At 35.9% G+C, this 23,594-nt stretch overlaps 1 protein-coding gene across 1 annotated transcript in view; it reads right to left on the reverse strand.

Moving 5' to 3' along the window:
• Positions 1 to 614: 614 nt before the first annotated feature.
• Positions 615 to 23,594, reverse strand: part of Smarca5 (SWI/SNF related, matrix associated, actin dependent regulator of chromatin, subfamily a, member 5) — a 36,278-nt gene continuing 13,298 nt past the window's right edge. Inside the window, exons 9-24 of the mRNA XM_057753755.1 lie at positions 22,963 to 23,031; positions 21,301 to 21,410; positions 17,847 to 18,073; positions 15,648 to 15,769; positions 14,844 to 14,996; positions 14,086 to 14,218; positions 12,537 to 12,685; positions 11,480 to 11,599; positions 10,478 to 10,588; positions 9,885 to 9,998; positions 9,444 to 9,566; positions 6,065 to 6,197; positions 5,813 to 5,931; positions 5,053 to 5,265; positions 2,728 to 2,835; positions 615 to 1,780 (exon numbers count right to left, since the gene is read on the reverse strand). Coding sequence (XP_057609738.1) covers positions 1,715 to 1,780; positions 2,728 to 2,835; positions 5,053 to 5,265; positions 5,813 to 5,931; positions 6,065 to 6,197; positions 9,444 to 9,566; positions 9,885 to 9,998; positions 10,478 to 10,588; positions 11,480 to 11,599; positions 12,537 to 12,685; positions 14,086 to 14,218; positions 14,844 to 14,996; positions 15,648 to 15,769; positions 17,847 to 18,073; positions 21,301 to 21,410; positions 22,963 to 23,031 — 2,070 coding nt within the window. The 3' untranslated portion in view covers positions 615 to 1,714. The remainder of the gene's footprint in view (positions 1,781 to 2,727; positions 2,836 to 5,052; positions 5,266 to 5,812; positions 5,932 to 6,064; positions 6,198 to 9,443; positions 9,567 to 9,884; positions 9,999 to 10,477; positions 10,589 to 11,479; positions 11,600 to 12,536; positions 12,686 to 14,085; positions 14,219 to 14,843; positions 14,997 to 15,647; positions 15,770 to 17,846; positions 18,074 to 21,300; positions 21,411 to 22,962; positions 23,032 to 23,594) is intronic.

The following is a 23,594-nucleotide window of genomic DNA, read 5'->3' on the forward strand; positions in this document are numbered from 1 at the left end:
TAAGACAGAGATAGTTCAGGATCAGAGAACTCTCTTCCTTCCAGAGGAGCATGACATGCTATCCAAATGGGCCCTAAAGCAAATCCCCAGCACTGGCTAAATCACAATGCTAAACTTGGCTAGTATCTTCCACAATTTTTTTTTAACTTAAGATTTCCCTTTGTTGTTCTTCTATATTTAAATATCCAGGTCAACAAGCACATCACGCTCAATTCAGCTCCTTCTACTGCAGAACATTTCCCAATTTCTCTTCGTTTTCAAACTTCACTTTGTGACCTTTAGAGTTTTCTTCAATCTTAAATTTTTTTCAATGATTTCTTCCAAAATGAGGCTACATCTAATGTTATTACCCAACTTAGGGGAAGATGAAAAGAATTCACATTACTCTACAATATCCCACAGACCAACGCATGATATTCACACCAGCAACCTTACATTTAGAAACCAGGTGATCGCAGCATGGACAGTAGACTTTTCAGGGACTCGAGTGCAGAGGAAAACTAAATTTCGAGGAAGAGCTCTCAGAAAAACAGACTTTCTCTTAAGGGGAAAAGGTTGAAGTTAAATAATAAGGAAAAAATTTCAAAGAGATGGAAAGAAAAGACCACTTTAAGGATTATAAAAGTTATATTTATTCACGATGCTACATTTATTGCATTCCCTTAGAAAAATGGAGAACTGCTTATGTACCCAATTTGCACATATAAAACTTTATACAAATGATGTGTAGCACATAAAGGCCTCTGGGTATTCCTGCTTCAGGGTCTCCAGTTAGCAAGTCTATTTCATACAAAATAAAAATTGGAATTACACTCCATCTTGCTACTAAGACTTTAGAAGTTATTTTAAAATATTATAAAATAAAATTTTCATTTACTCTAAAAACTCAAAAATACTATATAAACTGAGAGGGTATATTCTATTAGTATTGTAACAATAAGACAGATTCACACCTCATTTTGGCTGGGTCATTCAAATTAAAAAAAAAAAATCACCTTACTTCTGACATTATCTACGTTGTGGCTGTTGCAGCCCGTCTGTCAAAATATTTACCAAAAAAAAAAAAAAAAATTCCTGCTACAAAATTATACACCACCTTCAAGAACCAGGAAATACTAAATGTCTTTGGCTATACAACTAAAAAGGCATTCATCCAATGGAACAGGGCACACTCATCTCAGAACCACAGAACCAGAAAGTGTAACAGAAATACACATAGAAATTATAACTTGTCTTGCCTTCCCCCATTCTATAATAAGCAAGAATGCAATTTACACAATCTTTCCAGATAAGACTCAATAGTACTACAAAAAAAAAAAAAAAATCAAAGGCAAAGAATGTAAAGTAAAATAATTACACACTAAGTGGAGTCTTGAAGGGACAAATGTTCTTTGTCGTATTTTTCCTTGTTTGCGTGTTTTAAGCCATACAAGTGTTAGAGTTGTAGCCAATAAAAAGCCACAATCCTTACAAATGAAAATAATAGAAAAATAAACCAAATGAAACATTTATTAATAAATGAAGCCTGTTTTATTACTTCAAATGTTAATAAAAAATTTTTAGCACAGCTGTTGCATTTAAAAAAGTGAGACTACTTCCTATGCTTCTAGCTCAGTTAGCAGATGGAGCTGATGTCTTTGAGCACTGTACAGCACATCTTATGAAGACCCGTAAATTAAAGAACTACTAGTTTAGTGATAGAAGACAAATGCGTTCATAGCTTCAGCTTCTTTTTTCTTCCTCGACCATCAGGGGCGCCATCCATTTTACGCTTCTGTGTCTATAAACAACACAACAATTAGTTCTCATGACAAGACTAACTATAAACATTAAATATATTCTCACACATGCTGTATCACATTAGTAGTTGACTAACATGACGGGACTTTTCTCCAGGGCTACACACAAATCTTTCAAAAGCACTATCAAATCTCCAAATAATTTACCATTACTAATAACATTCAAATTGCTAACATATTTCTAAGACAGGTAGTAAAGCTATTGTTTTCCTAATATTCCTTGAAGTCTCCTAAAATTTCAAAAATAAGAACAAGTAAAGCCTGGCAGTTGATGGTGCACACCTTTAATCCCAGTATTTGGGAGGTAGAGACAGGTGGGTCTCTATACGTTAGAGGCCAGCACGGTCTACTGAGCGAGTTCTAGGATAGGCAGACCTACCAGAGAAACTCTGTCTCAAAGTAAGCAAACAAAAATAACAAGTGTGCACTCTTGGTAATCAGAAGACATGCTTTTCCATATGGAGTGTATCAAAATCAGTTTATATTTTCAGGTAACTGAAATGTATTATTTACAAAGAAAAAAGACAAAACCAAACATAATGGAGCAGTGTTCACATACTTTGAAGGGTAAGTAGTAGTGGTGGGTTTTCTGGAGATGGCGAGTGGGTAAACTGCTTCTCATGAAAGCACGTGGACCTGAGCTCAGAGCCACAAAACTCATTAAAACCCAGACAACCCCAACAATTAGGGTATGGGGGCTAGGGGAGAAGAGGTGCATAGGACAACCAGTCTAGACAGAATGGCGAGCTACAAATTCAGTTGAGACTTTTTTTCTCAAAAATTAAGGTGGTTTAACTGATTGTCAACTTCTGCCTCACAAAGTACTTCAACACACATGTATATGCATAATACACAGAGATACACCCCCCCCCCCAAAACTACATCACTCACATACATCTATATATTTTACATATTTGTAAATACTCACCGAAGGCTTTGGTCCTCTTTTCTTTTTCTCTGCCTTCTCCTTTTCTTCTAGTTCCATATTTTCTCTCTCAATCAAAGTAATTAAAGTATTACATCTCCTCTGGAGCTCCTGCATTGTAAATATACATGGGAATCTTGTTATTTCTAACTACATATTGTCAGAACTTCAATATCTAAATAAAGGTATGTTTTAACAAATAGAAAAATCACCCATATATTCCCAAAAGATTAATAAAAACAAACAAAAAGAAGTTAATTTTTACTTATAGACCATACTATGAGGATATAAAAAGTAAAAAACATTAAGTATTTGCTTACTTCATTCTTTAAAGCTGCACAAACATAGCTGGGAGAAAATAGCTCAGTAGTAGTGTGCCAATAGACAGATAAATACTGATAAACAGTAAAGCTCCATACTAGTGTATACTCTTTATAAATCATTCCTCCATTGATCATTTAGGTACTAATGCTGCGAAAATGAACATCTAACATATGCAATAAATTGCCTAGGAACGCTGGACTACTTATATTTAAAGGTTAACATACAGAATTCAAAAACAAAATCACCTAGAACTTAAGATATAAAAATAATCTTTTCTTTAAAAGCATTATCATCGTATTTTATGGCAGTAATATATAGAGCTACAAAGTCCATGATGAGTTTTGTCTACCTCCTTTCTCTACCAATATGTAATACTTTGTGAGGCAAAATCCATCTGCATCACTAATTGCTAGTAGTACATTTCCTTACAAACCAAAAGTGTTTTGTTTATTTAATCTCTTATATTAAAAGTAAAACTTCTACACAGACAACTACAGTAAAAATGAGTCTGAATGCCAGGTAGTATGGCACACATTTAATCCCAGCATTCTGGAGGCAGAGGCAGGTGGATCCCTGTGAGTTTGAGGGCAGTTCAGTCAACCAGGATAGCCAAGCTACACAAAGAAACCTTATCTCAAAAAACAAAACAATAATTTTGAACTACTTAGTAGAAACTCCATGCATGACTTAGTAATATTTTTAATAACAGAGGTAAAAAACAATAAACAAAGTTGTGTTCCCTTTAAAAAGTACAGTGCAGCACACAGACCACTGATGCGCTGTACCATGTCTTTAACAGGTGCACACAGCACACATACTGCTTCACACTGAATCCTGTGAACTCCTGGACAAGAATTATGCCTCAACCATTTATCACAAAAGTCTATATATATCTGATTATTCTGTGTGCCTTAACAGCGTATTAGGAAGGCAGCTTCAGAACTGGTTAACGTGTTATGTGGCACTACCTCATTACTGTTATAATAAAATTATTCCTTATAACTATATATGTAAAAGCTGTACCTTACATAAAAAACATAGGAGATTTTATTATCAGCAGAATCTTTCAACCAACTATATATTTAAATAATATATCTATATAAACTGCAGTTCTTTATATCTAGTGAAAAAAATGTATTTTCAGTAGTCAATTGTGAAAATACCACAAACTATCCATGGCTACGTATACTAGGAAGATATTTCAAATACACATACTTTGCCTATTCCTGTATGTTCTAAACTTAAGAATACTCAATCTTTGTACGTTCATTACTCTAACACAAATCAAAGATGAAATATAGAAAAGTAATCCAAAACTAAACCTTCTTGAAATCTAATTTGAAGATGTTAGAAGTACACAGACAGAACAAACTAAACCCTGCCTTAAATCAGTATAAGGAGTATTGTTCTGTGCCAATCCGCTGGTTTTTTTTGTTTGTTTGTTTTGTTTTGTTTTTTTGGTTTTTCGAGACAGGGTTTCTCTGTGGTTTTTTGGAGCCTGTCCTGGAACTAACTCTGTAGACCAGGCTGGTCTCGAACTCACAGAGATCCACCTGCCTCTGCCTCCCGAGTGCTGGGATTAAAGGCGTGCGCCACCACCGCCCGGCCCCAATCCGCTGTTTTAAGAGCCCAAAGTCAGCATCCTGAGGGACAGACGGAAGCCTGAAGAACACTTTTTTCTACAGAAATGTCCAGAAGTCGTCATGTTCAGGTGAACTTGATGGCAGCATTTCTCCTCACTTAGAACCTCACTAGAACTAGTACCAGAAACTAGTCCTATTATTGTATAAGGCAACATTAAAACATACAACATTAAAGGAGGAGAAAACAATGTTTTCAAATTACCTCTAAATGTTCCAACTGTGACAGAGAAAAATAGAGGAAATTATTTAATTTCTGAAACTAAGTAAAAATCTACTTCAAGGATATTTTTAAAAAGTCAAAACACTGAATATACTTATTCTGAACTCTGCTGCATTTTAAAAATAAACCTTGGACACTTACCATTGCAGTTCTGGACTTGAGAAACCAATCAAATCTGAACTGAGGGGAGTTTCGAATACATTGGCGTAACTCATCATAAACATTTTCCTTGTCAAATCCAAGCTTGTGCAGCATACAAATAAGAAAACGATCCTCTTCTTCAGTATAGTTTTTTCCTTTGTTAGTACCATATGATATTCTTAGCTGATGAAAGGGTGCTTTGTACCGTCCAATCTATGAAAGTTATATTTTATAGATATTATATAAAACACAAGTCCTATGCAACCCATTCTGCAGACTTACTTCATCCTTACTATAATTTTTGTTTGTTTTGTTTTTACCAAACAGGGTTTCTCTGTGTAGCCCTGGCTGTCCTGGAACTCGCTTTGTAGACCAGGCTGACCTCAAATTCAGAGATCCAACTGCCTCAGCCTCCCAAGTGCTGGGATTAAAGGCACCGCCATCACCACCCAGCTAGCCTTACTATTATTATCCATAAATGTTTTTCCATCTGGGGGTAGCAAGCCTCTTCTGCCCCTTGTCCTGTGGTACTTTACAGAAATGATGTAGGCCTAAGCTTTCTGACATCACTTAGGCAGAAGCTGAGTCCAGCACTTTTAAACTAGGTTATCAATATAATATTCGGGTAAACTATGTTTTAACAAAAGTTAAGTTTTTGTTGTTTTTTATAAAAATTTACAGTAATTTTTTTCTTTAACATAGTTATCTCATCATATTCAGAATAGTTATACTAGCTCCTATACTTGAATATACAAAGTACCTTTGTATCTAGTGCTTTCTTGATACTTATTCTTCTTTGAATTCTTGCCTCTCCCCTCTCAATCTGAGCCATAATCTTCTCTATGTCCTGAAGTTCATTACATCTTTCCCAGAACACAGCTGTAAGTAGATAAACAAGAATAAATGGAGGAAAGGAGAAAATATAAAAAAGAAAACAGGAAGCTTCCAAAAAAACCTCTATTCAACTCTCAAAAAGCGATAACATTCCTATATTAAAATAGGAAAATATTACCTGAGTATTCAATGACTTCTTCTGGAGTTTTTCCTTCTACTTCTCTGGCTATATTTTCAATATCATCACGACCCCATTTCTCATTAGCTTTGATAAACTGGTTAAAATCTCTCTTATTCCAATTAGTAAACCCCTAAAAAGCAATAAACAAAATATTTAATCATGGCACATTAAATTTAGAAAATAATGCTACTATAGTTACAAATGCATTTGGTATTATAGAAAACAACTTTTACTTTATCTTGACAAAGAGTTTTGGAGTCATTACTTTTCATGTATGCTCTTTTACCCGTACATTATGGATTATTTGGAAGCCTGAGTAACTAACCCTAAATGGAAACTGTAAGGAATGCTGCATGAAAAGGTCCAATGACACTTTTTTTTAGCTTTCAAATACTATTAGGAGTTTGGGAGGAAAAGTAAGTAACAGATAGTAAAAATGAATAAGCAGAAAAATGCAAGAAAAATAAAGCTTAAAAGATAGAGCACATGAAGTGAAAGTGGAGAGGAGACATTGGGGCAAGGATTAAATGGAAAAAGAGGGTCAGGAGAAAGTAGAAACAGGAGGGAAAGGGTCAACCAAAACTAGGATATAAGAAGTCAAATGGTGACGGAGGAAGGTCATTGTTAATTAATAAAGAAACTGCTTGGCCCTGATATGTTAGAACATAGGTGGGTGGAGTAAACAGAACAGAATGCTGGGAGGAAGAGGAAGACGCCATGCCGCTGCTCTCTAAGGCAGACGGGTGAAGCTCCGACCCAGGATGGACGTAGGCTAAAATCTTCCTGGTAAGCTACACACATTAATAGAAATGGGCCAAGCAGTGTTTAAAAGAATACAATTTGTGTGTCGTTATTTTGGGGCATAAGCTAGTCAGGTGGCCGGGAGCTGGGTGGCTCCTTCTACAAAATGGAACCTACTACTCTACATGCTACACCCTATGAAACTCTATTTAATAAAGAGCCAATGAGGTCATATAGCATGCAAAGGTCCCTGCAGCTAAGCCTGATGACTTGAATTCAATCTTCAATCCCCAGAATCTACATGGTAAAAAGAATTGACTCCCTCAAATTGTCCACATACATGAAAACGAGTACATACATATATATACATACATATATAATACATACATACATATATATACATACAAATATATATTTATACAAAGGTATTCTACATGGGTGGCTGATCCCAGAAGTCATGGAGATCAAACAAAACTCCTATTACCAGATGTGTGATACCTCCTTATAAACTGTTGGTCAAGAAGGTAGAGAAATCCCGAACAACACAGGCTACTGCCACTGTTCCTGGTTGCCCACCACAACTAGAATATGAGAACTGATTACTGAAGACAGCACACCATTTGGTTACAAGGTAGAGAACTCAAGTTGGAACTCAACTGGAAGCTTCCTTCCTGCTGGCTGGCTTACACAGTGCCAGAAGTACTATCATACTACAGGGAATATCACAGAAAAGGGGACAACGAGGATGTAAAAGTCAGATGACAAGGAGGAGAGCTGCGAAATGTTACCTTCTGTGCATAAAATGGCCATTATAATCATGAACTAACAGCAGTTGCAGCTGTTTGCGCTAAACCTGCACAAGACTGGCCCTGTCGGTATTCAGTAATGGAGGAGACCACAGGGCTCTATCATCTTTGGGGTACTGGCTATCTACGGATGCTAAGACAAGCGGAGGGGAAGTGTCCAATTGTGCAGTCACAGTAAAGCCACCATGCTCCGATGGGTAGTTCCCCACCACACCCATACAGACGGGTCAGCGGGTGACAACTATGGGACTGGGGTGGGGTCTGACAGCGGCACAAAGGATCAGAGAGAAATGTTGGAGGCAACAGCTGTCGGAATGCATTGTGTGTGTATGATTGCCAAACAATAAATTTAATTTTTAAAAATGGGTAGGTTAAAGTCAAGATTCTCAGGCTGGAGAGATGGTTCAACCATTAAGGCTAGGTTCACAACCAAAATTAGAAGACTGAATTTTCAAAGGTTTGAATCCCAAAGAATGCTTTAATAATGTTAAGTAGCATACATGTGACAGAGGATTAATATCTCGATTATACAAAGAATTTAAAATACTTAAACCCCCAAAATTAAAGAACCCTATTATGTAAAAGGCTAAGGAAATAAACTGCCTTAAGAAAATGAAATATAAATGATTAATGAACATAACATATATATCAATACAAATATATTATGAACATATATAAACTATCCAACTTTGCTAGTCATCAGAGAAATAAAAATTAAAATGCCATTGTAATTTTGTCTCACATCAGAATGGCAATCATGAAGAAAATATCAATACCGCCAAGGATGTGAACAAAAAGAAACCATCCTATGCTGCTGGTAGGACTTTAAACTAGTTCTGCTAATATAGAAGCCAATACAGCAGATTTTTAAAACTTAATTTTGTATGTCTAAGTTTTCGCACAAAGGTATGTCTATATTGTATATATCCTGGAACTGGAGTTGTGGACATGTGAATTGCCATGTGGGGGTTATGAATCAAACCCTGGTCCTCTGCAAGAACAAATGTTGTAACCTGAGTCATCTCTCCAACCTTCTGTATGGCAGTTCTTTTACCCAAGACTCCAAGTCATTATGTCTGAGATACTTGTAAATCAATGTTTATTTTATTCAGCAATCATTCTCAAGAGCTAAGTTATAGGACCAACATAGCTATCCAACTACAGAAATAATGACAATGTAGAACAAGCAGTGTGTGGAAATTTTTTCAGCCATGAAGAAGTTACACTGTTTACAAAAACATGGATGCAGGTGGAGATAATCTTCTAAGTGAATGAAGCCAACACCAAAAAATGTGTGTATGTGTGTGTGTGTATACATATATTCTCATTTGTTGCATCTAGATTTTATAGACACCTAAAATTATTCATGTATACTGACACAAATGCAGAAGAGAGGGGAAGAACGTGCTCAACGTATGACATATAGTTGGTATAAAAGTATCCTTATGTAGCACAGTACTAGGTACAGTGAATATTAAAATTTAGAAGTGTTTTAAATCAAGTACCAAATAGAAATTTGTAACTGAGAAAACTTAGAACTCACAGAAAGCTAGCAATACTAAAAATAAGTTCTAAAGAATACCAACTCTACTGTACATAGTTTTAACCTCAACTAGTAATGAAAATCAAAATGCAGCATGTGTTCATTTTCCCCATGTTTAATTACCCTCCCTCTTACTTCATAGTGCTGGGGATTAGACCCAGAATACAACATATGCTAGGGAAGCAGTCCAGTGCTGTCTCAATTATTGTCTTGAAAGCAGAAACTTGTCTCAACATACCTAAGACAGTACTTTACAACATAACTTTGTGTTAATCCAAGGTCATACCTGTGTCAGAAGCTTCTCTTTTTCCTCTAGCTCCTCATCATTAAGGGGCTCTGCTTCATCAATTTTAAGTTGTTCTTCTTTCTGTGCCTGTGCTGCGTTAGGTAGGTCAGGACTCCGAGGCACCTAACAGATGTTTCCCAATGTCATCAATTGGTGTATTTAAAGGGCTTAACAGACTAAATTCTTGACAAATTAACACTTCATATTTTCAGCATAGCCATGAAACTAAACATATACTGATTTCCAATATTCTATTTAAAAATTATTACACATGAAATTTTTTTCAATGAAAACTCAGAAGTGCAATACTAAACACATAAAACTGGAGCACAGCAAATATCAGTATTTCCTACTAGGCTCACTCAGTTAAGCAAATGTCAGTAAGTAGTGTGCTCTTAAGAGTTTCTGAGTAGAAAATATGTAGAGAAGAATTTCAATCACCTTGTACCCGATGGTTTTCCTGTAATACAGAATTTCTTTTTCCAGTAATTCAAATAAACGTGGAGGAAAGAACTGGAAATCCTGAACATTTGGTTGTTTTGGAGGTCGGGGTGCCTAAGAAAAATAAAAACAGTATTGTCCATTAAAAAATAAATACAGGGCTGGAGATATAGCTCAGTGGTTAAGAGCACTGACTGCTCTTCCAGAGGTCCTGAGTTCAATTCCCAGCAACCACATGATGGCTCATAGCCATCTATGAGACCTGGTGCCCCCTTCTGGCATGTGGGAACACATGGAAGGAATGCTGTACACATAATAAAAATAAATTAATCTTTAAAAATAGATAGATAGATAGATAGATAGATAGATAGATAGACAGATACAAACTCACATGCATTCATATTAAGTCATTTCCTAAACCATGACAACTAATTCTCCAAGGAACAGAATTCACCTTTTAATAAAAATTAATCAAAATTTAAACAAATTCAAAAATCATACAAAACATAATTCTCTATTTCATTTTGTTGTAAGAATTTGAGAAAACAACTAAATTTATAAGATATTTCATTATTTCCAAGTTGTCACTCTACCTTGGGTGCTTTAGGTTCACTAACACGAAGAGCCTCCCTGAAATACGCGTCAACAGCATAATTGGCTTTCCTTTCTCGTTTAGGTGGTTCAATCCACTCTGTGAATGCAATCTAAGAAGTGGGAAATAATTCAAATCACTCATTTCACTATACACAGCAGTGATTTATATGCCAGACTATAAATTCTATAGAGGTGAGGACTACCGTATTTCTTACACTATATAATTAAAACACATAACAAAATCTGTAATACTATAGAATATATGCTATAGCACAAATAAGTAGGAAAAAATAAAAATTTTCTTAGAAAACTTGAGATTATGCTAACAAAGTAAAATATTTCTTCTATATCGAATTTTCAATTTTTCTCTGAAGTAGCAAATATTACTAATAAAATGAAATCATTTTAATTACCAATCAATTCAAATTCCACGAAAAATAGGCTGTGGCCTTTTTTTTTTTTTTTGGTTTTTCGAGACAGAGTTTCTCTGTAGCTTTGGTGCCTGTCCCAGAACTAGCTCTTGTAGACCATGCTGGCCTCGAACTCACAGAGATCCGCCTGCCTCTGCCTCCCAAGTGCTGGGATTAAAGGCGTGCACCACCACCGCCCGGCAGGCTGTGGCCTTTTTATTGGCACTTAGTTAACTTTCAATTATCCCCAATTATACTAACCCCATACAATAACACTTTCAGTAACAGTATGTAACGAACTTATCAGATACATTAAAAACACTCCGAACTAGTACAGTGGTATACACGTGTAAAGCCAGCATTAGGAGAATTAGAATTCAAGGCTACCTTCAAGTATAAAGCACGGATGGGCACTCAGGGTAGTGGTAAGACCCCAAATAAGCAAGCAAGCAATCAAACAAACCAGAGTTTACATGCTAAACACCACTTACACAGTGAAACACCTACACTGTGAGTAAACAATACTCACAAAGTTTCACAACTAACACAAGCCTCCAAGGTTTCAGTAAAACTCCATTCTGAAATAAATACCTTCTGTTTTTCTCTGTAGTCTTCTCCTTCAAAGTTATAAACACTAGACTCCGTATCCATTGTAAAATTTCTAAGCGAGCTCTCACCCATCTTGGAGAGCTTTTCATTCATCTCTGCAGTCTACACACAAAAAAATAAAAACAAAAAACTCATTATATTGAAAGGAAAATAATTTCAAGACCTTTAATCAAAACAGATTAGCCTTTGGGGGCTAGAGATGGCTAAGCAGTTAAGAGCACTTGTTGCTCTTCCAGATAACCTGGTTCAATTCACAAGACAGCCCACAACTATATTTAACTCCAGTTCCAGGGGACCCAATGGCTTCCTCTTGCCTCCTTGGGTAACAAGTACACTGTGATGCACACACACCCATGCACATAAAATATTTTTTTAACAAAAGATCATAACTGAGGAAGTATTTTCTCAAGTAGTTTTAATCTAAACTCTTCGGGTCCAAAGAAAGCTTGAATTTTCCAAACTTCAAAAGAAATCCAAATATCCAGAAATGAGACCAATCTGAACTACAGACATAAAAGCCAGCATTCCTCAGGAACTTGTCAAGCCAGTTCCAGCTACCAAAGGGAGATTTCCCTTACCTCTGGCAGCCTCCCTACCTGTGCACCTTTCAGCATATCAAAGTCCATGCTGGCCTCCAGGTTCCCTCAGTATCACAAGTACCTATTAAACATTTCAAAGTCCATGCTACCTTGCTAGCATCCTAGCCTTTCTCACTCCCTCCCCTATGTTAACTCCAGTTTCTCAGCTTCCTTCCTACCAGTTACTCACCCTTCTTACAGCCTAGCTATTTTCACCACTCTCCTCTTCAGTTCCTGCTATTTTTCACTATGCGTTCTCTACTCTGCTACTTCTCCAGCCCTGGCCATGTTCAGTCTACTTTCTCTGCTCTGGATTCCTCCAGATACCCCTGGCTGTTCTCTTCCTTTATCTACAACCAAAAAATTTCCCCTTAAATGAGTTAAACGGACAGGCACGCTGTCAGTTTATTTGTAAACTCTTTCTGTTACAAGCCATTAACATTTACCATTTATCATTTTACCTTCTTTGCACCCCTTTCCAAAATACCATCAATATCTTCATCAGTGATTTCACTTTCTTTTGATGCAAACACATGTGTGGCCCCATGTCGAATCATTTGAAGCATTTCATCTTTCCCAATTTTGTTCAGGTTCTGATCTACAAGCCTCCCTGGGGGGTGGGGAGAGATTGTGTTGTATTATATTAATTTTAAGTTTTAATTAAAAATTGTGTGATAATTTTTTACTATAAAGTTAAATTTTTAAATGTCAGAGGCAATACCACTCTCACAGTTTTATCCCATTTCTGTTTACTAGTGATTTACAAGTGATCAAACTCACTAGTACGTTAAACTTAATGCCACATTTTTAAGCTGGTTAAGTTACATATTATATAACGTTATCTACTATATATTGGTTCAATAAAATGTTTTTTTGATAGTATTTGAGATATTTGAAAATCAAGTTGCTGAGCAAAGTGGAGCATGTATTTAATCCTAGCACTTGGGAGGCAGAGGCAGGCGTGGCTATGAGTTCAAGGCCAGCCTGGTTCACTAGTGAGTTCCCGGACAAACAAACAAACAGAAAATCAAAGAGGGAGTCTTACAAATTTTAGTATTTGTAAACATTATAAACAAGAAATAACTCATCAGAAAGATAGTATTGCTCATCTTTCCAAGTCAGCTTTTTCTTAGAAACAGAAATACATATCTTCACTGTGTTTTGACTTTATATAAGAACAGGTGCCTTTAATCTCAATACTGGGAAAGCAGAGGTAGGAAAACTATGAGTTCAAGGCCAGTCTAGTCTATTTGGCAAAGTCTAGACTAGTCAAGCCTATACAGAAAGCTCTGTCTCCCTACTCCACCCCACCTCCAAAAAATATCTAGATATGATGAACCCAAAGCTTTTGAAAATTTTGTTTGATCACAGAAAAGAATACAACATTAATAAATTAAATAAAGATCTTCAAGGGATAGGAATTTAGTCAACCTTAATTTGTGTTTTCACAAATACACGCAAAGTATGTAATCCAAAAGGCTGATCTGATACCAAAACTTGAAGTTCCTCTCAATCGAGCAGCTCCCTCTAGTCCTGTGTCTAGTCAAAAGTGTCTCTCCTACTAAATTTTAAAGTTTCTTGAAAATAAGCATGCCTGGTCCACTTGTTGCTTTAGTCTTAGCAGTAAGGACAATGTCTGGCATCGTTCTAGATAAGAAAAAAAGTGAAACACTTTGTGCCTTTCATTTCTTCAGTATAACCCGGTGCTTGTCAATCTGCTAAATGTCATACACTTTATATATTACCCTATTTAATGCTTAAAAAATTCTAAACATTACTTTTATTTCCACTTAAGTGAAATCTGAGGCTCAGGCAGAAAGAAACTGTTAGCTAGTAAATACTAAAATCAACTTACCCAAGTTTAAAATCTACTTAAATAACAAAATTAAAGCTTAAAATATCTGGAATATAAGCCATCTTGGCTGTTAGCTGGACTCTAAGAAACCATCAGACAGAAACATGTTGCTGTCAATGCAACGTAGGGAATTATCTGAAAGTTCTAGGCCTCACCTTGTTGAATGACTATCGAATCCAGTCTGAGTTTCATCTCAGCGCGTTCTACTATTCTTTCTTCTACAGTGTTATCAGTTATAAAGCGAAACACTCGGACCGTCTTCGTTTGTCCAATTCTATGTGCTCGGTCCTATGAGAATTGAATTATCATATCATTTTGAATTTAGTTAAAAAGTGAAATAATATAGAAATGTATGAGAAGCAAAATTATTTATGATGTATAAAATTATAACACTTATAAAATAATATGGATTCGCCAGGCAGTGGTAGCATATCTTTAATCCCAGCAAATACAAGGAAAGCTTCCTAAGACTAAAAGAAATAATAGCTGTTTAAAGAGACAAGGCTAATCACATGAATAACACAAATACAATAACTAGCTAATAGGCAAAATTGTAATTAATATTTCAGTTTGATGATGATTTTTCCTTGAACTTAATCTCAAAACTTTTTCCTTCACGAAGTTAATGAAATCTGTTTTGGTTTGTTTTTGTGTTTCGAAACAGGATTTCACTGTGTAACCCTGGTAGGTGGATCTCAGTGAGTTCGAGGCCAGCCTGGTCTACAAAGCGTGTTTCAGGACAGCCAGGACTATAAAGTTCCAGGACAGTCAGGACTACACAGAGAAATCCTGTCTCAAAGAAAAAGAAAGCAAGAAAGAATTCTACTAGGTTAAACCAGGGATGTTTATAGAATGAACAGACACTACCTAAGACATCTACTAAGCACACAAGTATTTACTTGTTATTTCTTACCATAGCCTGAAGATCTACTTGGGGATTCCAATCCGAATCATATAAAATTACTACATCAGCAGTTGCAAGATTGATACCCAGACCACCAGCACGTGTGCTTAGCATAAAAACAAACTTTGTGCTATTTGGTTCATTGTATGCATTGATGGAGTCCTATGGGAATAAAATAACAAGCATTAGAAATTTTCATTATAATTGTTGTGGGATGGGACATTCTTTTTGTAATCTCACTATGTAGCCCCAGCTAGTCTGAGACTGTGTTGACTACCTCTTGGGTGCTGGGATTAAAGGCACAGTCTACCACCTGCTCCTACAGCATGCCATTATGATTGGCTTAGAAAATTATTTTATACAGGGCATCGCAGCACATACCTATAACACCAGCACTCAAGAAGAGGCACAAAGATCAGAAGCTCAAGATCATACACATCTACACAGTGAATTCTACACCAGCCTGGCATATGTAAGTCCCTGACTGAAGTGATGGCACTGACTGCTCTTCCAGAGGATCCTTGTTTGATCTCCAGCATCCATGACAGCTCACAACCTTCTGTAACTCCAGTACCAGGGCTCCAATGACTAATCATGCCTCCTTGGGGACCAGGCACACACAAGGTGCAGAGATACATGCAGACAAAACAATGATACACACAAAATAAAATTTTAAAAAAAAGATGTATTCTTAAAAAAAAAAAAATCACATATTGTAATATAATACAATGCAAACATATAATGACTTGGCACATGCTAATAGAACATGAAATCATTGTAATTTTTTTTATCTCCCCAGACTTCTTTACTTACTTGTCTCTCATCATGGGGTGTCTGCCCATCCAATCTGCAGTATTCATAATTTCTCCACATGCAATAATCTTCCAAAATGTCTAATACCCTTGTCATCTGACTGAATATTAGTACTCTTGAACCTGACAGACATAAATAGCCCATTGTCAAAAGATTTCTTAATTTTTTTTAAAATAAAAACTTTTGTTAAACTAAAGAAAGTAGGACTAACAAATTATCAATCAATTCCAAATCACTTCCTTTGGTTAAAAAGATAAAAATGGCACTGGTAAATACCTAGGTCAGCCATTCTCCACCTGTCCTCCATCAAGGCACAGAAAAAAAGTGACATGTACAGAAAACTAAGGTAAACTGATTTAGGAAACTGAATCATTAGTCTATTACCTCATATATATTTAAAAGCAGTCTTACAGCACTCCACAACCTTTCTTTAAACATGATCTCTTAAGTTGCCCACACCCCTGAAGTCCCTAATACATTTCTAATTATGAAAACATTTTAACTCAATAGAACACAAATGTGAGCCTGACATTTGTATCACAAGTCCTTCACTTATCTGCCACAACTCAAATTATTCTACTGGTTTCCTCACAAGTCAGATACAAAACATCTTCAGCAAAATATATGACAAAGGAGTTGTTTTGAGAACAATTGATTATGATAGGAGCCTAACTCAAAAATGAGGCTGACAGCCTAATGCGAAAGAACGTTTCAGTCTCTACATCCTTAGAGTTCAATGTAACTCTCATCAACATTTAATAGCCTGACAAGTTCCTGCCACTTTTACCTACCATGTGAGTCTTTAATTACTCAGCTATTTCCATAAAAAAGTTACAAAAAAAAAAAAAAAAAAAAAACAAAAACGCAAACCAGTTCACTAACAACCACAATGTTTTTGGCTATCATTATCAATGTCCATCTATTTGTACAACCATATTTCCTTCAAATGTTATACCTGTAAGCACAGTTGAAGGAACTGAAAGCTCACTATACTCTTGATACTACAAAAATCTATTTCATTTAGTAATAATTATCTTATAAAGCTGATATACAAAATGCTATAATGAGATGTTTCAATTTATCCAGAAATATATCAGACATAGCCATTCTCATATTTAGAAAATTCAGAATACTGTAAATAGAAACACTTTGAGTCCATACTCTAAACTCCATAAAAAATACAATGAAAATGTTATAGGAATTTAGCAGAGCCTAATATCTACCCTAACAGATAGATAGGGTAGGTAAACCCTCATTTTTTAGAAGTACTTTGACCTTAAAGAATCCCTGTGGTAAACAACGATTGTTTCCCATGATCTGGAGAATTGCTTTGCTCAAGAGGCATTGTAGCCATCCCATGACTTTGATCACAAAATGCTTCAGGCACATCTGAGACTCTTATATTAATTGTGTATTGCAAACAATACATAACAAGGGACTAGAGACATGGGGGCATGTGATGCTCTCCTTCAGTAAGACATGTAAATTAGAGACCTTGGTATGAAGAAATATTTGTGTAACAATCAATAAATACACCTGTGCATGGCTGTTCCGGGTTTAGTACATCAGAGAGGTTGGTCCTTCCTAATGCCACACAGGCCTTAAAATTTCATCTTGGGCAGGACAATGGTAGCATACGCCTTTAATCCTAGCACTCATTGGCAGAGGCAGGCAGATCTTTGTGAGTTCAAGGCCAGCCTGGTCTATAATGAGAGTTTCAGGACAGCCAGGGCTACACTGAGAAACCCTGTCTCGAAAAATGAAAATAAAAAATTTCATCTTGGAGTGCCTTCTTTCTTCAACCAATCCATGCTACACAGAGCACCCTGACGTCTGGCACTCAACATGGGGCAAGAGGAAAGAAGGGTCCAAAAACCCCATGTATGCCCAAAAAAGTATACAATGTAACTTTCTAAAAAAGGATCTGGGAAATGTGTATGCAGGAAAAGCATTCCTGGTATCTCATGATAAAAAGATTAAATTTCTAGGAAAGCTACATAAATTGGATGGTAGCTACTTTGAGTATTTACCAATGGGAGTTAAGAACTAAAAATAGGGTAAAGGGATTTGGTGTCCAATACTTCAACTTTAAAAACTGTCATAACAGACATTTCAAAGTGTTGTGTTTTTGTCCTCTTAATATTAGATTTTTTTAAAGATTTTGTTTCATTTCAATTTAATGCCAGTTAACATAGATACCTTGTTCTTTTAATTTAGGGAGCAGCTTGTCTAACACCACCATTTTGCCACTGTTGGTAACTAGATGCATATCTGTTGTGTAAGGTGGACCAGGTTCGGCTCCATCAAAGAGATACGGATGATTGCAGCATTTCCTCAACTGCATCAAAATGTTCAATAACCTCATTTTGTCCATCTTCCCTGCTGAGTTTAATATGTCTATATCCTTCATTAAAATCCGAGTATACCTATTAAAAAGAAAAATAGTTTAATGCCTAGCCCTTTGCATACTTAATCCCCTTAGCCAGCCCCAAAACAAAATACTTAAGTATAATTTGAAAAATAATTGTATGAAACTTGCTTCCAATGATCTAGGAAATAAATAGGTACAACACAGACCTACAAAGTTTCGCATGTTTGTACCGAGACAAAGAACAATGTATCCCTCAGAATGTCATGGATCATTATGCTATGGATAAACTTAAACTATGCAGCTGTTGTACAACATCAATTCCTAATGTATGGTTACCTATTATCATCTCTAATTTTTTGTTTTTGTTTTTATTGCCTATAGCATATGTTCACATTCAGGCCCTTTAATAAAGTTAGTGTGATAATTTTCATGTAATTGAGCTTTAAAAAAAGAAAACATTATGTGCTAAACATAATTTTAGTATACAGTATTTTCTCAACAAAAACTTTACTCATTTTACTCAATTACAGGAATTATTGACATGAAATAGTCCAGTGAACAGACTGCATATACAACAGTTGTCGTATGAAATTATTCACTTACAGATGCCAGAGTAAAAACACTCTAAGGCATTTAACAATGGGGGGAAAATGCCTAACAATGCATTTCTCAGAACTTATTCTACCATTAAATGATACTTGACTGTGCCATATAATGGGTAGCTAATGCAGTATTTAAGAAAATTAAGATCTAAGAAAGGAGAAAGGATCCTGAGGTTAAGGCATGATGATGAGATTAAAATGATTTGCTATCATTTACACATATACATATATACATACACAGAGAAAGGAATGTTCGTGAACTATAGCTATAGTTTAAGGTCAAACCATAACAAGCCATTAATGATTTATAAGAATTTAGAAATTACATAGCAGCAATAAGCAATCATGTCTAACAAAATAAAGTTGTAGTCAAACCGAATGTTCTAAACAAAGAAACTAGAATGAACCTAAAGCAATGTTTAGTAAAGTGTCACTGACAGCAGACTTTATTACAATTCTGACTGATGAGTTGCCGGGCTTTGGTGGCGCACGCCTTTAATCCCAGCACTCGGGAGGCAGAGGCAGGCGGATCTCTATGAGTTCGAGGCCAGCCTGGTCTACAAAGGGAGTTCCAGGACAGGCTCCAAAGCTACAGAGAAACCCTGTCTCAAAAAAACAAACAAAAAAAGAAAACCAAAAAACAATTCTGACTGATGAGAAGTCCACACATTTATCAGCATCTGTTCACCTCTGACATCAACTCACTTAGTTCTATTACACACACACACACACACACACACACACACACTCGGCAAACCTAGTATGCTCCTTTCTAAATTCCTAAGGACATAGAAAATAGCTCATCTTCTACAGTGGAGTTCTTTCAGGTAACTTGCCTAGATCTGTAATTATATCCTTTCCATCCTTTTCTAACTCTAGCTCCTCACAAATACAATTTTAAAACATGGTAAGAACGGTAAAATAGCAGGTTACTTATGTCACCCCTTGAGCACTATGCTTATAGTACATATTCTAAAGTTACATCATCTTTCCCTACAGTGTCCTTGCACTGAGTTCATGGTATGTTCTCTACCAAAGGGAAAGTCATGTTGGAAACGGGCTCAGTGGGAGAGGAATTGGGGTGAGAGGGTAATGGGCTGTGAATATGATCAAAGTACATCCATACATGTGAGATGATAATAAATGCATTTAACAGTCAGTCGGAAGTTTCTAGCTGTTTACACTGCACCTGTCTGTAAAGCTTTAAAAAAGAAAACTTATTTCTAAAATGTGAAGACAGCAAGATGGTTCAGTAATGTCAAGACACTTGCCACCAAAGCTTGTAAGCAACCTGAGCAGACCCACAGAACCTACGTGGTAAGGGGAGCCAAATTGTACAAGTCCTCTGACCTCCACATACAAACCATTAACATGAAAACATACATACTCGTGTACATGCACACAAATAATTAAATGCAAAAAATCCCTAAAGACTAATATATTTTGAGCTTTTTAATTTTGTCCTATGAAAACATTGAAACTACCAGGTATCATTACAATCATTTCATAAAAATATTTCATATTTCTTAAAATTTTAGGAGAAAAAAGTATTTTAGACTAAATAAATGTAGTTTTATGTACTAAAAATATTAAGGTTTACAACTACAGGGACTAGAGAGGTGGTTCAGACGTTAAGTCCACTGGTTACTTTCACAGAGGATCCACATTCAATTCCCAGCACCCACAGAGGCTCACAGCTATCTGTAACTCCTGTTTCAGGAGATCTGACACTCTCTTCCTATCTCCACAGGGATAGGGCACAAAAATGGCAAACAGATATACATGCAAGGCAAAACATTCATACAATCAATATAAATTTTACATATTCTTAAGTATATGTATGTATACATACATACAATTTTGTATGTGCATATCTGAAAGGGTATCTCAGGCTAGTCTCAAACTCACATAAGCCACAGATGACACTGCACTCCTGACATTGTACTTCTGCCTTTCCAGTGCTGTTCATCATCACATCTAGTTTATGTGGTGATGAGGAATGAACCCAAGACTTTGTGCATGTTAGATAAACACTCCCATCTGAACTACATTCTGAGCCATTTTTTGTTCTGTTCACATCATGGATCTTGCTTAATTTTGTTTATTAGCTCTGAACAGACAGAAAAATGTACTTTTTAAGTATAGAAACTATGACTCAGTTTCTTGATTTCTTTCATTTATTTTTATTTTACATGCATTGGTGTTTTGCTTTCACGTATGTCTGGGTGAGGGTGTTGAAGTCTCTGGAACTGGAGTCAAAGACAGTTGTGAGCCATGACGTGGGTGCTGGGAACTGAATTTGGGTCCTCTAGAAGAAAAGCCAGTGCTCTTATCACTGAAATATTTCTCTAGCCCCATGACTCAGTTTTTAAGTGAACTTTGGGTGAAATTTATAGAAACATTCTGCTCAGTGTTAGGATAACTAAATTAAATTTCTAGTTTTTAATCACTTGTGTGAAATAAAACAGAGAAGGAATAACCACCACCAGAATATCCCTGGGGAGCAGAAACCACCCTGCAAGCCAGGCTGCTGTGCTGATCCACCTCCTGCCACCTTTTAACGAGCACTACATCAACAGGTTAAACTTAATCCAGCAAACAGAAATTCCATAAAGACACAAAAGACTGTAAAATGAAAATCTAGGAAACACAGTATTGCCAAGTGTCTCAGAATACATACCATTCCCTTTGCATTTTGCTAAGACCTACATAAATTTTTACTTCTTTCTTTGGAGGCAAACTCTTCTCAACATCAGCTTTAATTCGACGAAGGAGGAATGGACGCAAAACCTTAGAGAAAGGGCAAAAAGAAAAAGGTAATCTTATCTGCAATACTGGTATTACTTCAAAATCTTATAATTATGTACCAAATATATGGAAAAGAAACTTGTTTGAATAGCAAGTAATTTTTAAGATTTCCCTGTTCCAATTACATAATTTATTACTATTACATTCTTGAAGGGTAACAATACAATTTCATTATTTATCCTTTATGTAAGCATTTATATAATACTTGCTATATTCTCATTAAACACTAGGAAAATGGTAGGTTTTAAAACTATTTTCAACATTGCTAATTCATGCTAGTTTAAAAACAAGATACTTGCGCACACACTGTCCGACACTGATTAAGAGCTATACGGCTAGCTTTAAATAATTAACTGTTACAGATGCAGTAAATGTGGCAAGTATAAAATACCCAGTTCAATTCAGTCTCTAGCAAGTTAACAAATCCTTAAGTCTCCCCTAGTCCTTTCCTGGACTATCTGAATTAAAAGTGACAAGGACACTATCACTACTTTCAGATATACTTAACAAAAAAATCTCAGTACACAAGAATTTAAAAGTATAATTAATGTATAAAGGAAAAAAAGGTCAACCTAGCATAAGGGCTCACACCTATAATCCCAACACTTGGGAGGCTGTGGCAGGAAGATTACCTAGTTTAAAGTCAGCCATGGCTGCATAACAAAATCATGTCTCGACACAATAGAACAGGGAAAAGGGAAGGAGAACAGGAGAAAAAGAAGATAGAAAGAAGAAAAACAGCCACTGAAACCAGGTACTGTACAAAGTATATAATCATGTTTCCTGCCTTTGTGCTTACGCTCCACCAGGGTAAACACTTACAACGCTAGAATGCTCAAATGACTAAAGATGGAATGAACACACAAAGGACCCAGTTCAGCCTCAGTCTAGATGGTCAATAAAGTAGGTGGTAGATACAAGTCTTAGGCCACGTAAAAAAAAATATCAGAAATTCTAAATACAATAAAAACAATAATGAAAGAATAAGTAGAATTAGTCAAATGTTTCCAGAAAATTTATGTAAAATTAAAGCTGGAATGTTCTGAAAGATTAGGATGTAGGGAGAGGTGAGCAGGGTGTAAGTTTATCTGCTGGGGAACTTTTTTCATATTTATAGGTATGCTTGTCACAAATGGCAGCAAGGACAAAATGTTAGGGATGTTGTTAAATGATATACAGCACACAGTACAGCCTTCTCTTTTCCTATCCCTTATATATTATCCAAACCAAAATGTCAACAGATGTTGAAAAGCCCTAATATTATGTCATGAAGGGACTTGTAGGTTATGGTCACAATGTCTTGTTTGGTCCTGATAGCCAAAAGTGCCCTTACCTGTGGATTAAGAGATTTCTTTCTTCTACATTACATTAAAAGTAGACTCTAACACTAAAACCATCACAGGTCATCTCCGTAATGTCATTTCAAACAATAAATTTTAAATTCAAATAATTCTGTATTATACTCCTGTAAGCAGTAAAATAAGTGATTTACATATTTTTTTCACCAATGGAAATATGCTCTAACCATACATACCATATGAAGCCTCTCAACAAGCTTTTGATCCCCAAGGCAATTATTTGTATCAAACCAGGAATCAAAGTCCTAGATCAACAAACAAAAAACATCTTAAGGTCAAAAACAGTATTAACCACCAAATGCCCAATAGCAAGAGATGTAAAATGATTTCTAGAATTAGTATGGTATGTGAGTTTTGAGCCACACACACACTAATAATTTAGTTCAAGCCACTGTTGTCCAAGTATCATGTTTACTACTAGCACCAGGACAAGGGGCTGAGTCATATTATTTCCTAAGCATTTTTCCGCAAATACAGACGGACTAACAATGAAGAGTCTGAAAGCTAGTTTACAGAAATATTGTCTCAGAAACATCAAAATATTTGTAAATAAAACTTTTAAATCTGAGCCGGGCAGTGGTGGCACATGCCTTTAGTCAGAGCTTTTGGAAGGCAGAGGCAGGATGATCTCTGTGAGTCTGAGGCCAGCCTGGTCTATAGAGAAAGTTCCAGGACATGCTTCAAAGCTACACAGAGAAACCCTGTCTCGAAAAACCAAAAAACAAACAAAAATCCAAATTTTTGTTTTTAAAATAACCCTTAATATAAATCAAAATTAAAACCTTTATATAACTTATTTATTTATTTA

This window comes from Chionomys nivalis, chromosome 21 (genome assembly GCF_950005125.1).
Source record: "Chionomys nivalis chromosome 21, mChiNiv1.1, whole genome shotgun sequence".
Taxonomy (NCBI): Eukaryota; Metazoa; Chordata; class Mammalia; order Rodentia; family Cricetidae; genus Chionomys; species Chionomys nivalis.